The following is a 15,643-nucleotide window of genomic DNA, read 5'->3' on the forward strand; positions in this document are numbered from 1 at the left end:
TTTTTTTTTATCATTATAGGGTGGTTGTGTACACACACTGCCAACACACATTTCAGTTCAAACAACTTGTAAAAGTGCATGTAGCATCCTATGACCCCTTTAAGACTTCCACATAATCAGATTTGTACATCTTGTTCAGTTACACAACGTGCATGACCAAATGGACATCAAACCTGGCCGAACATGCCTTTTATGCACCATTTTTGAATATATTCAGAACCACAAAATAGACTTATTAAGATTTTAAGTGAATTATGACTTGTTCCATCCTGTCTACAAAAAGCTAATGACTTCAGAGGACTTTGAATATTGTGCACAAGTCATATGGACTACTTTTACGGTGCTTTTTGTCTTTTTTGAGGGCTTCATAGCATTCACACCCTTTCATCCTTCAGAATATAACTTTTTGTATTCCATACGGGAAAAGAGAATCACATGAGCACATCAAACACAGCCAAGGAAACTTTAAAAACAATGCAAAGTTATTCAAGCTCTAGGTGCACTGGAAAGCTATTTGCAAAATTAATGCAAAATTAGTGCTAAATAAACTCTTTTATATATGCAAGTAATAATGTTAATTTCCAAGCAATTGGAAACCTTGTGTTTGGAAATCCTGCGTTTTTAACTTCCAAAAGCGGAGCCATGGTCAAATGGAAACTCAATTCCTGTCTTTCTGTGGATGCAGGCCACTTTCTCCCTTTTGCTCACACACAGACACAGAACTGAGGTTAATCTGGCAGAACCATGGCCTTAATATACCCCAAATCCCCACATGTGTAACACTAAAAAAGAAAGACAGTTTTCCTATGTTTATGGTCATTATTTCATTATCTTTCCATTTTAGCTGCAAGTTTTTTTTTTATTTTAAGCACTCCACTGTTAGAAATATCCAGAATGGAAAACAAATATACCCCAAATCCCCACATGTGTAACACTAAAAAAGAAAGACAGTTTTCCTATGTTTATGGTCATTATTTCATTATCTTTCCATTTTAGCTGCAAGTTTTTTTTTATTTTAAGCACTCCACTGTTAGAAATATCCAGAATGGAAAACCTGTTGGCGTCAGTACCACTAAACAACAACATTAAGCTTTTGGACATGCAATTAAAAAAGACCGATACTATGGCAGAAGCAGATGGTTTGGTAACTTCAGTGGATGGAGACTTGATCCATATATATTCAGGAAAAGAATTGGATAAAACTGTAAAGCTTATTCTCATTGTGCTAATATTACTGTAATGCATGTCAGAACCGGGCTGAAAAGGTCAAGAATTCTTCCTCGTAAACACTGAGTGGCTTTGGCTTCAAAAGAGCGTTTTTCACCTCATCAACAAGCCTAGATTTCAACTTTAAAGGACAGTGGTATTAACTTAAGCGCTGTAAATGCTCACTTAAAGTAGGCTTACGTATAAATAACATTTTCAGATTTCAGTTTTTAACAGAACGTTTGGTTTTCTGGGAGTTTTGCCATCTCACACTACGTTCAAGTGCACCTGGTAAGCTCCCACTTCTGTTAGACAGTTGTTATTACAATATTTCACAAATCCAAGCCAGAAACAAAGTAAAAAAACAAGCCTGTCACAGTGTTGGTTGTGGTGCCCTGGACTGGCCATTTGAGGGCGCTCTGTCTGTTCTATGTTGTATGTGTTAAACTCCATTTCCCATAGTCCCCTGCTTATTAATTCTGTTCTGATCAGTAGCACCTGTTATCATTTACTCATTATCCCAGCTATATATACCATGCTCACTCTGTCTGTCATTGCGTCTGGATTATATTGTCTTCTTGGTTGGTGTTGTCGGTGTCAGGTTTTTGGATTACATTTTGCAACGTTTTGTTCTGTTTTGTCCTGTTTTACTTCTAATAAACTGCACATGGAACTTACCCTGTTTCCTCCTGGCATGCCGTGACAAAGCCTATAAACAATGGACATTCTGAAAAAAGCTCTTCTTTCTCTCATACAAGTGGACAAGCATTGCTAATTACATTTGCAATACTATCAGACAATGATTACTTTTGTACAGTATCTAGCAAAGATCCTGATCTTGCATAAAACAATATTTATCTTGGCGACAGTATAAAGTGTCTATTAATAAAGATTTTGCTATATAGTCTATATATAATGAATGTAAATATATCCATGAAGTGCAGGATTGCCTAAAGTTATTGACAAAGAAATATGCATGAATGAGAAAATAATGCATGGGATGTGTTTGATGTTAAAAAGAGTTAAGCGCAATAAGCTGTGAAAAAACAGCTTTAATAAGAATAAATGTACATTTAATTAATATGGTGACATTTTATTTTATTACCATTTTAAATGTTATTTTATTAGAATTGTTTTATTATAATTATTTATTTTATTGTAATAAACATTATTTATTATTGTGAAGTTTTATTATTCAGTTAAATGCTACTGTTAAACAGACATACTGTTTACTTCATACTGCATTTGTCCTATTGTTTGGATCTTATTTTTAATAACAAATAAATGAATAAATAAATAAAATAACTATATTGTGATATATATCATTATTACGGAATGAAATGACTCGCATCATGAAATAAGATTTTGGTCATATTGCTCACCACTACACTGTAAAATAAATAAATAAATAAATACAAAATAAAATACAATTAAAGCTGTACATTTAAAAAAAAAAAGGATTACTGGAGTATGTTTTACAAGAAAATACTATTTCAGTTTTTACTTCAAAATTTCACGTTTAATTCAATGTGTTACTTGCCATTTCTTTGTAACTGTTCGTGAAAATTACTACCGATTTTTGAGTGAAAATTATTTCTACACCAAATAAACCGGTATAGAAACCAGCTAATGCTCGCTAGGAACCTTTTATGGCAACTCTTATAATGTAATGCACTGATTTATAGAATTATTTCTATTTCATACTACTTTCCTTTTACAAAGCCCCTAAAGGGACATGTTTATGGTTAAATCATAATAATAATAATAATAATAATAATAATAATAATAATAACAATATTGACATGAGAGAAAAAAAACACATTTGAAATATTTTGCATTCTCTCATAAAACTGTTGTGTTCCCCTGAGAAACTTTGCATTTGTTCGCAAAACTTTTGCGATGGAAAACTATATTTCAGTGCCTTTATGAGGGAATGTAAAGATTCTCTGGAGAATCCAATCATTTTGCAAAAGAATGCAAAGTTTCTTGAGGGAAGACAATACTTTTGCAAGACAACGCAAATGTTTTGTAAGAATGCAATGTTTCTTGGGGGAACACAATAGTTTTGTAATTTTGTGTGAGATGTAAACTTTCTCTGGGGAATGCAATCGTTTTGCGAGAAAACGCAAATGTTTTATGAAAAAATGCTAACGTTTTGCGAGAGAACAAAAAGTTTCTTGAGGGAACACAATATTTTTGTGACAGAATGCAATGTTTTGTGAGAGAACGCAACGTTTCTTGTGAACACACAATACTTTTGTGACACAACGTTTTGCAAGCAGATGCAAAAGCACTGAAATGCAATTTTTCCTTCCATCTCATAATTTTTTCATCACCATAACCCGTTAGGGGCTCTGTACCCTTTGAAATGTTTTAATGTGTTCGCCAATATAATCACTTATTTTTGCCAAAATTGCATAGTATTATATTAAAAACTGCGTGCGACACAGTATGTGTATGCTACTGTATTCTGTATGCTATTTTGGAAAAATATTTAAAAAATATATATAATACACTGCATAGTACATGCAGTATGAAGTAAATAGTAAAAGATTTTGGTAACACTTTAGTTTAGATACCAATTTTCACTATTAAGTAGTTGCTTATAAGCATGCATATTATTAGCATATTGGCTGTTTATTAGTATTATAAAGCACATATTAATGCCTTATTCTGCATGACTATATTTTAGATCACTTAATCCTACCTAACACCTAAACTTAACAACGACCTTATTAATTATTAATAAGCAGCAAATGTGGAGTTTATTGAGGCAAACGTCTTAGTTAATAGTTAGCTAATAGTGAGAATTGGTCCCCAAACTAAAGTGTGACCATTTTTTTAAAAATGATTTATTGGTACAAAGCTTAAACATGAATTTATTGCAGGTTAAATCCCTCTGGAGTGGCCTGGGATTAATCCACAGAGCTGTGAGTGTGTAACAGGACGAACAACCAAATTAGTCCACATATCTAATGAACGAACAAGCAAGGTATGAGGAATCTGCGAGGGATCTCCAATTCTGTGTAAATCTGCTTCTGCAGACACAGATTGCAGTTGGGCCACGTAACATTGACTTACTGTGTTGCTGCATGTTCTGTAGCGGATGTTCCTGCCCTCACAGTTCCTGTGGAACAAACACAAAACAAAATCAGATATGTTACAAAGCCATTGTTCTTCTTTGTGGCACAGCCCCTCCATCTTTTGTCTCAACAGTAATCATTTGTAGACCTGCCCCTGATTATTCTCTCTTTAAACTTTTAAAGGTTCTTTGTCTGTTTGTGTGCTTCTTAGGAACATAAAATAAATGCATGCTATATTGAAAAATACTGGGATCTACAACACTGTTAATCTAGTATAAGTGGATTTAAATTTTTTTAAATAAAAACAGGAAATGATTTGCCATTCGTGACTCTTTCCAAATAACATGAATCCAGCTGCAGCTGTATGAAATATGCAGCAATGTGTTTTGAGAAAAGGATGTTTAGAGACTGAAATAGAGAGAAAACTAGAAAAAAGGACAACAGGATATTGACTTTCTAAATGTCCTATTACCGCAGCCTAAAAGCATTAGCCTATCATATTTCAGCGTATTAATTCCGCTCAGAAGAGCAGCAGTCACCCTAAACAGAAAAAGTTCACAACTTCTGAAGGGTGGAAAGAAGATGCAACCAGACTGCGATTAAGATCTCAATCTTTCTCTGCAATCATCCAGCCCTTGAGCGAAACGATTTAGAACAAAATTCTAGCTTTTTACTGAATACGGCATAGTGTGCACTGCATATTGCATACCATTTATTTTTTACAATTTAAGAGATTATTCCACGTTGCTACATTGTTGTCGCACAACCTCACCATATTTGCTGCATATCATAGTGGAAATAAAAATGGCTATTTTGCATTTTTAATCTAAGTTTGTGTAAAAAAAATTAAAATAATAATGAGTCATAACAACGATGAGATAATAACGATCAAATAATGAGTCATGCAAGAGATTGCAGCTGATATTACTGCTGTCAGTCAGTGATCAATCACAGTTTCTTATATTTCTATGTGCCATTTAAGGGCAGGGTTGTCTGAAATATATTACACCACATTATGGTGGGAAAAAAATGTGACATCAGATGCTGCTTAACATGTAATTAAAATGTAACATCTGATTTTTTATTTTTCTTGTTGCTGAAATTTGTAACTAAAATGTAAGTCTGTAAGATTTCATTATATTATAAACAGTAATATAGAAAAATATTATTACAACTTAAAAGAACTGTTTTCTATTGTGATAGTTTTTGAAACATAATTTATTCCTGTGATGATAAAGGTGCATTTTCATCAGCCATTACTCCAGTCTTCTGAAACAGGGTTATTACAGTTAACTACTAAAACTGAAACTAAAATGAAAACCATAAAAACAAAAACATTTTTATTTCTTGAGATAAAATAAATATTAACTGAAATAAAATATTTTAAAATGTTCTTTTTTAAGTATTTACCAAGACCACAAATAACTAAAACTAAAATAAGAAGTCTTAATTAATCATTAAAACTATATATATATGACAACAACTCAACAAAATTACTAAAACTCCAAAATTGAAAATGAATAAAAACCTTAATAGTATCTTAATGATATAAATAACACTATGCTATATGTTATGCTAATTTGATGCTCAAGAAACAATGTTGAAAACAGCTGCTTAGCTGCTTAATATTCTGATACTGATTTTTTTTTCAGGATTCATTGACGAACATAAAGTTTAAAAGAACAGCATTTATTTGAAATATAATTTTTTTGTAACATTATACGTCTTTACTGTCACTTTTGATCAATTGAATGTGTCCTTGCTGAATGAACGTATTAATTTATTTAAATCATCTACATTTTACAGACCCCAAGCTTTGTGAACAGTACTGCAACCTAATTCATAATTCAACAAGTATGCACTGCATTCTTAAGGCTGCTTCAAGGCAGAAAAGTGTTATTTGGTTAAACTGTCTTTTCTATGGTCAGTCTTCTCTTTCAGGTCAACTACAGCCTGGCCTGTCTCCATCCAAACCATCAATGTCTGTTATTTCTACTCCAGTGCCCTTTAACAGGTGCTCTGGCCTGTGTGCAAGCGATATTGCTCGGATGCTACGATTCAGAATGAGCATCTTTGTTCGCTGACCACATAATCACCTGCGGAATCACTTCCAGATCTTCCTGTAATCAGCAGAACGCAATCACAACACAAGCTGGCCCGTTGCTACAGCTCTTCTAAAGTTTTACTGACAATAAACAAAAGGAGGAAGAGAGCCGAGGTTATTCCAGTAGCACACAGCAAACCCATGATGGTCTGCTTAATATCGCAAAAACTTAATCTGTCCAAGACATTTTTCAGGGGACGAAATGGCAACAAATTTCAAAATGGTTATTGATTTGGGATTTATTTTATTTTTTTGTATAAATTCCCAAGCCACGTGGCAAATATACTCAAGAACCACATAAACCAAAGAGTACATAAGACAAGAGACAAAAGCTTGACTTTTCAAAATTGATAATACTTAATGTTTTTTGAAGACTGGAGTAATGATGCTGAAAATTCAGTTTTGCATCACAGAAATAAATTACATTTTAAAATATATTCGAATAGAAAACAGTTATTTAAAATTTGAAAAAATATTTCATAACATTGCTGTTTTCACTGTATATTTGATCAAATAAATGCAGCCTTTGAGAGCATAGTTATCCATTTAGCAGACACCATTATTCAAAGCATGCATTTAGCTTGAATATTCTTGGAAAAAACTAATCATCACACAGGAAGCATTTAATTACAAATCATTGAGAAACATTTTAAGTTGAGGGTCAGCAGAGCATTTCCAATGAGACCCAAAGCAAGGCGTAATTGGCCCAATTGTTTTCACTTGGATCTAACCGCTCAATTAGCTTTAAATGAGTTCCATTTTCTATGTGCATTGCTTTAGCTTTTGGCATCTACCCTCCAGCAATGAAGTAATGGGCACTGTTGCCAGATATCAGTATTAATGTGCAGAAACAAATAAGCCATTCATTGGGCGATTTCCACTGTTGCACTATCAAAACATTGCTCTGTTTGTTTCAGTAAGGTTCGATACACCTGAAGAGAGCTATCTGTTAGCGTTCCCATTTATTTCAAATGGCAGTTAGTCAGTACATAATTTCTCTCTCAGGTTTGGAGCCAATCACCTGAGTCGTAAATAGCATGTGATAGCAAAAAAGACATCATGGCAGTGTTGACAGAGGCGTACCTACATGAAGTGGGGGCCCCAGGCAAAATTAATCAGCGAGGCCCTTCTAAAAGATTTTTTTTGTTAATGCAGTGGTTCCCAACCCTGGTCCTGGAGGCACCCCAACACTGCACATTTTACATGTCTCCTTTCTCTGACACTCCAGTTTCAGGTCTTGGAGTCTCTACTAATGAGCTGATGACCTGAATCAGGTGTGTTTGATTAAGGAGACATGCAAAACGTGCAGTGTTGGGGTGCCTCCAGGACCAGGGTTGGGAACCACTGTGTTAATGTATCTTTGTTACCTAGTGGTATAATTATACAACTAACAGTATATAATGCACAAAACAGGACATGCGCTTTCTCTCTCACTCGGATGTGCACGCTCAAACCTGTGCACTCAAATCTATAAAATTGTCTTCTCTCCTGAAATTAATGTTGCCAGAAGCCCATCAACCACCAGACTTCCCTGACTGACTGATGAAATAACAGAGTACCTTTCAATTACGGATCCATCTTTGTTTGCATTTTCAAGCTGATTTTGGTCAGTGAATTCTCGTTATTTATTTTATTATTTAGCCTAATAGTTATTTGAATGAAGTGCCTATTCTAAATGGGTATTTATTGAATTATTTTATGTATATCAGCAAGTGAACGAGTTGCGGCGAAGCTCATGAAAAGAATGTTTTGTTTAGTTGTGTATTGTAGTCTGTGCGTTTCTCTTCGCGAGACACGAATAATATCTTTTGTGTAGCCTAATGGATTCAAGCACAATATCGAACGGAGAAAAAAATATTTATCATTTTTAATGAATTAGGCTGTAAAAATGGGATGTTAAAATATTTAAGGCACAGTTGTTGCATCACAACCTAGCCCGTTATCATTTGCTCATGGAACAATGATAAATAAAATGTTTTATATTTGGTTTGGAGTGGAATAGAGTGTGGGCAGAAGCATAAATTGGTGCCTATGCGTACCGTTGTCCTGTTTCCTCTTTTCCTCCTCTTTTTTTCGCTTCAGGCTGCCTGATAGATTTGTCCTCTTCTTTATGTTTAACGTGCGTGTTTATGTGTGCGTGCGCAAACTTTTTCAGTTCATTCCTAAGTTGCGCAAGCTCAACTTCCATAGGAATGGATTAAAAACGCTCGGGTCCCGCATTCTGCTCCGCTCCAGATCTATGCGGTGCATAATCTACAGCACTGCAAGGACACACTGCACCTATTTGAAAAAGGCGGCTGAGGAGGCGAAAGCATAACCAGTGTATCGAGAGACGGGTCCCATAGGGGGGATGGAGTAGAGCCCTGTATTTCAGCCTGGGCCCCGACTTTTTTATGCCCCTTCGGGCCGGGCCTCTGGCCTGTTTTAGGCTTCTCCTTATTTTTATATTTTAGACATCCATAAATTAGTGATGAAAAAATTGCCGCGCTGGTGGAAACAACACGAGACCATGCTACCGCGACTATCAAGAGCGGCTCGATGGTGTTTAGTGTCCCGCAGCAGCATGAATGGTGCGTGCCGTCAGCGCAGCTGAAGAGTTCTGCGTTCAAATGCACGCAATAGGCTTAAGCTCGCCGCAAAGCATCGACAAAAGTAATTACCGTAAATGTGTCAGGGGGAAAGAGGAAGGAGATATTTGAATTATTTACTAATAAATAGTGTTTTCTGAGTCGGTGTCGCAAGGATGAAGTTGTCTATCCTGACTTGCCATCTCCTCATTAGACGCGCCTTTAGAGAGAAGTAGATCTTTACGGATTATGATTATAATGAAAGAGTTTTTGTTTAAAAACAAAACAAGCCAATTAGCATTTCAAGACTATAATATTATACCCAGAAGACACATTTTGCTGTATCCATGAATGATTCGATTCTCTCGGCTTTATTTTAATGTCAACGACTTCGCTGTAATATATTTTAAATCATGTAAATTATGTACATGCATAATTAATGGTATGTGCAACATTATTATTTGAGCAACAAAACCTTTTTTCTTCCCTTTAGAAGGAGAAAGTAAGACCGAAATGGAAATAGAAAAGTGGAATTAGAAGGAGAGAGAAAGACAGACTGTTAAATCCAAAGTGTCATGTTTTCCATTCTTTCTGGAAACGAAGCACTTCTCGGTCCTCTCTGAGGTCAGCCATAACCATGAGTGGCCTGACATCACAATGAATGACAGATATCTGCTGCTGACGGCTGAAATCAACTGTGGGGCTGTCATATAGAGCACAACATGACAAACACAGATATTTGACAGGATTTTCACTATATGCTTTTGTCTGTGAAGACAGATAACGAATAACTTCGCCAAAAGACATCTGTCTCTAAACAGGAAAGTCAATTTAGTTCTCAGTAAAGCATCATTTATTTGCAAAAACCACGTGCTTTGATATAATGCAATACAATTCAATGATTATAAAGTGTGACTGAAATGTCTTTATCAGCACAGTGCTCAAACAACACATTTTTGGCACAAACACTAAAACTAAAAACTCTTTGGGACTGGAATAATACCACGAAAAAGAGGACTTTTGCCTCCCACTGCCAGCAGCTTACATTCCGGAGACGGGAAAACACAGCTGCCCACATTCAAATAGAAGAGAGAAAGAAAATGCCTCCTGTTGAATCTACTTTCTGCATGAACTGCTGCAAGGTTCTACAAAGGATTGCGGTTCTTGAAACAAAGTTACTTGCTGGACTTCCAAAACAGGCAGAACACTCAGCAGACCGTCATCATGGACCCCCACAGCATACAGCCGGTGAGTCCCATGAATCTAGTGAATCTTAACAGTTTATACCAAGTGTAGAGGAACAAGCCGAAACTGATTGTCACACTAATCGATGGCACAAACAGGGAGCGAGACCCAAAGGCAGTAGAGACATCAGATTGTCACGAGTTTCTCGTATTGCTGCCGTAGCATCCTCTACCCCAGATTCGGCTATGACAAGGCTTGTGAATACTGGTATTCTACCACCCCCTATACATCTTGAGAACAGATTTGAAGCATTGATGAATGCGGGTGAGGGATCCTCAAATGTGATTAAACATTAATCGGATCAGCCAGCAGCTAACATAGCTACTAACAGGTGCTCAAGGTCGAGCAGACAGCGGCTTTCAGCTCAGAGCGCAGCCGAGCCCAGGACTCTGATAGTGGGTGACTCTATTATCAGAAACATCAGTAGCAGAAATACAACAACATGCTGCCTTCCTCAAGCAACCGTTTCTGATATGAACAAGGAACTTCGGAAAATTCTAATGAAGCACAAGACTGCAAATCGAATCATCATCCATGTGGGGAAGAACGATATTCGGAAAGAGCAGTCAGAACTCCTTAAGAAGGACTTCAGTGAACTCTTTGAAACACTTCGAAGACTTAAAGTTCAGTCGTTCATCAGTGGACCACTCCCAGCAAGGGGAACTAATATGTTTTCACGTTTGCTTTGGCTGAATGTGTAGTCTGACATGTTTCTTGTCCACGACACGACAAGATTTTAGGAGTCAAAATCGTGAAATCTGACACAGTGACTATTGTGACCGACAAAAATATTGTGTAGTCTGAACCCGGCATAAGGCCTTCTCAAGCCGTTCCCAATTCGTCGACGTCTCCGTTCCCTCCTTCAGGGAACGAGGGTTACGTAACTGAGACGTTTCAACTGTATCTCTGTCAATCACTCTGATATTTAGTTAAAATTAGTGAATTGACTGAGTGCTGTCTGTCACTGTCTTTAATCAGTTCTGTGAATGACTGTATGATATGCCACATGCACTGTAATATGTTTTATATTAAATATTACATTTTCAAATGAAAATAGCAACATGATCGTTTTATAAAGTATACGTTCATATGTGTTAAGGGCTAGATTTGTGGTGTGATGAGGGGTGAACGCAGCGAAAACCTTACAGTAGATGGGAAACCGATTGCCCCCTCGTGACCTTTTGGAAACTGTATTTATGACAAAGAACAGCACAGATACAGATATTATAACAATCTATATTATAACACACATCTTGTGTCCTCTGTTTCTGTTTGAGTCCGCTCGCACTGCGCCGCCACGGTCTGCGTATTGAAGAGCGTGCTGAAAGATGGGGAGGAGACGAAGTCTGCCGCCGTTTTCCTATGAAATTTAAAGGGTACTGCCTCTGAGACGATCACGAATGAGTACAAATGGCCTAGCGACGCCCATGCTTCTTACGACCATTTCGGAGAACCAGAACAAATATTTAAATCGATCGCTCAGGCATTCAAGTGGCACCGAAATGAGGCACCGAAATCTGCGTTCTGATTCGGTTCTAGTACATACCGGTTACATAGGTACCGGTGCCAATACCCAACCCTAGTTATGTATGCATGTGTACTCGCTCACCCTCCATTGAGACACCTGCGCAGAGAATATGAGGCTCCGCCTCCACAGGTACGAGAACAGTCGCTCCACGTGCCCCAGGCGTCCCAATCGGTGTCCCTCTCCTCATCTGAGCGTGTCGTTCTTGAAGACTGCAAGACACAAAAACACCAACATGTACTAAAGTGTACTACTTTTTTATGCTAAAACTCAAATCCCAATAAAAATGGCAGAATCCATTCTACATGGCAGTCGATTTATGACTGGGCAATTGTTGATGCCCTCTGTTGGCAAGAAAACATATTTATTTTCAATGGCTACCGTCAACTGCTTGGTTACCAACTTTGTTCAAAATATATTGTTTTGTGTTCAACCGAAGACAGACACACTGTCATACAGACAATGACAGAAGAGAACAATATTGTTGGAATCACTTTCAGAACTATGTATTCCAGTTGATGAACGATAAAAACATCAACAGCCAATCAAAATCACTCAACTTTAAAGAGCTTGAGCATTTAAAGAGGCAGACGACAAAACTGCAGCGCACTTATAATAAACAGTACATTATCGTGCATTGGTGTGGGTGCTAATATAGTCATCAGCAACCATTCATAGCATTCCAGTTGATTTCTCTATTATAGATGGATGAATTTGAATGACCAGGCAATTGATGTGTTCTGCTGACAAGTAAAAAGGCAAGAAATTGCATTCTAATGGCCTGTTTACAGCAAGAACGATTACAAAAAAAACTATATTGGCATCCACACCAACAGACAATAACATTATGTTTATTATAAGCACGACCTGCATTTTTGTCATCAGCCATTTTAAATGCTCAAACTCTTTAAAGTCGAGTGGACTCTGATTGGCTGTCGTTCATCAGCTGAACAAAATATTTCACGATTGGATTCCAACGATATCGTTCCTGTTATCATTATAGTTGTGAGTTTTCGTTTAAATTTAGAACTAAAAATAAATTTTTCTAAATTCTAAATATTTTTACAAATATATCTTCATCATTATAGTTACTGCCCTTGGTGTGAACGTGCCTTCAGTTGTTAAATGATGCCCTCTACTTGTGGATCTCAGGTTTCTCCAGTTTTGCACTGAAAAATCATATCGCTCTCAATTAGGAATGTTATTGCTGGACGAACACTTTTTTTTTCTTGAAGAAAAACACATTCATTTTCCAGTATTATTTATGTTTGGTCAGCCACCTATCCACTGAGCTCCTTCACTCTTCCCACCAGTAAATCCCTCTTGGACTGACCTTGAACACTAGCTGGGCTCCCAGTGCTCCAGAATACTTCTGCTTGATTTCTTTACCCACTCAAACTCTCCTGTGTGTTGATACAATTTATAGAGCAAAATATAGGCCTACTCACGTCTAGCTATGACCGACATTTTATTTAGTGTTAAATCAATTGAAGCTCACATTTACCGAACACAACCTCCCATGTGTCTGATCTGAAAGCAACCAAGACTGTAATTAAGCAATAAGACACGAGAGACTTGCGTCGCATCGAAGAACAACCCTGTTCTAGAATCTCATTCACGTAAGATTTCAAAATGACATGTTGGGACATATAGGGCCGTTGCACTTCGGGTGTCCCGAGTTCGATCCTGGCTCGTGAACCTTTCCCGATCCCACCCCCCCTCACTCTCTCCCACTTCACTTCCTGTCTAGCAACTGTCCTATCATAGTAAAGGCAAAAATGGTAAAAATAAATCTTGAAAAAAAAAAAAGACTTGTCAAGCTTGACATCATTGAATCCATTGGTTCATAAGCATAGTGCTGTTTAAAATATGCATAATGAATGAGATTCAAGTGCTGCAGTGGAGGGCAAGATATTCAGTAAATAACTATATATATATATTTTTTTTTTGTTTGTTTGTTTTTTTTGTTTTTGTTTTTGTTTTGTTTTTGTTTTGGGTGATTTACTAATGACAGAAATTAAATTTTTGGACCAATCTGTTTCTTTAAATATCTTATGCTCACCAAATAGAGTGTACAGAAACAAAAATTATTCATAAAAAAAAAGAATATTGTGAAATATTATTCCAATTTATAACGACTGATTTCTATCTTAATATATTTTTAAAATGCAATTTATTCCTGTCATCAAAGCTGTATTTTCAGCATCATTCCTCCAGTCTTCAGCATCACATGATCCTTCAGAAATCATTCCAATATGCTGATTTGGCACACAATAAATATTTATTATTATTTTTATCAATGTTGATAATTTTATCAATGTTGATAAATAAATGTTGCTTAATATTTTTGTGGAAACCAGGTTACATGTTTGTTTTTTTTCAGGATTCTTTGATGAATAGAAAGTTCAAAAGAGCAGCATTTATTTGAAATAGAAATCTTTTGTAACATTATAAAATGACTTTACTGTCACTGTTGATCAGTTTAATGCATTCTTGTTGCATAAAAGTATTAATTTCTTTCAAATAAATAAATACCTTACTGACCCCAGATTTTTGAATAGCAGTGTAAGGCCTCTTTTAACAAGGCTCTCTGATGGATAATGTGCAGTTGTTCTGTGGGAAAGACCGGTTTCTTTCGGCATTCTACAAATTCTTGCTCATTTTCGTTTGGAAAACGTAACATCTCTGCTTGTACAGTTCTATTACCATGAATGTGTGTGTAGAGGCTTTCTTAATTTCAGTTGTTGGACCGCAGTCCTAGTTCAACAGTCCGTCAGTAGTTGCCAATGAAAACAGACTAGCAGCGGTGGGCTTTGACTAGCTAGCCTCGAGGCACTGATGGGATGTCAGCTTTTACAATGATCTAACGGCGATCCATTTCCCTGAAGACTGAACTTTCCAGTCAAGAGAGATGCTGTAAATTGCCCTCAGATTGAATTTCAAATCCCTATCGTTTTAAAAGTTACTATCGCAGGTTCTTCCATAAGACTTCCTGACTTCTTTATGGTTTCTCCGCAGGCTCACCAGGTACAAAAGCAGCCAGTTTACTCCTCTTCTCATTACAAATCCCTGACCTGAAAATGGGACTTGAAGAGCTCACATCAATGCTTTAGAGGAGAAATCAACACTCATTTAGTGTCTACGCTGAAGCTGAGGACTGTATTGGCTAATGCTAGCAAGAGTTTAGCTTAGTTCAGGTTTCATTAGCCATGGTTGTCAAGCCCTGTGTATAAACAATGGTACTCAAACAGACATTACATAGCGATAGAAATATTACATTTTGTGTTGCAGTATAGTGAGTAACACCTTTAAGTTTACTTACTAGTGAATTAAATCAATCAAATTTGACTTAATAGAGCACAACAGATATATATTGTTATTAAACCAAAAAAAAACAAAAAACATAATAATTAAAAATTGTTTACAATAATTGAAATAAAGTTTAAATAAAATAAAATATAAATATTGAATGAGCAACTAAAACTTTGCAAATAAGTCAATAAGTTAAAGTAATACAATTACTAAAAGTAAAACTGAAATAAAAATAAAAATAAATGAAAAGGTATATAAAATGGATCAAGTTAAAAAGAACAGTGAAAACAAAAAATAAATAAAAGTACACAAACAAACACCTATATAAAATAAAAAACTAAAATACCTTTAAAATATATGTATAATGTATATATGTGTATAAGTATTAAAATACAGAGGAATGGTATTTAAAAAATGTATATACCCTTTATATAATTTTTTTTTTTAAAACATAAAATTACAAAAAAGCTAAATTAACTGAAAATATATATTTCATATATTTAGATTTTTTTACTTTTATATTCACTTTACAATTTAATTTCAGATTAAGTATATATATATATATATATATATATATATATATATATATATATATATATAT

The 15,643-nt window shown here is 35.8% G+C and overlaps 1 protein-coding gene across 1 annotated transcript in view; it reads right to left on the reverse strand.

Moving 5' to 3' along the window:
- Positions 1–15,643, reverse strand: part of adamtsl3 (ADAMTS-like 3) — a 203,776-nt gene that overhangs the window by 84,143 nt on the left and 103,990 nt on the right. Inside the window, exons 4-5 of the mRNA XM_016280432.1 lie at positions 11,815–11,942; positions 4,288–4,333 (exon numbers count right to left, since the gene is read on the reverse strand). Of these exons, the coding sequence (XP_016135918.1) occupies positions 4,288–4,333; positions 11,815–11,942 (174 nt within the window). The remainder of the gene's footprint in view (positions 1–4,287; positions 4,334–11,814; positions 11,943–15,643) is intronic.

This window comes from Sinocyclocheilus grahami, unplaced genomic scaffold (assembly GCF_001515645.1).
Source record: "Sinocyclocheilus grahami isolate Dianchi unplaced genomic scaffold, SAMN03320097.WGS_v1.1 scaffold140.1, whole genome shotgun sequence".
Classification (NCBI taxonomy): domain Eukaryota; kingdom Metazoa; phylum Chordata; class Actinopteri; order Cypriniformes; family Cyprinidae; genus Sinocyclocheilus; species Sinocyclocheilus grahami.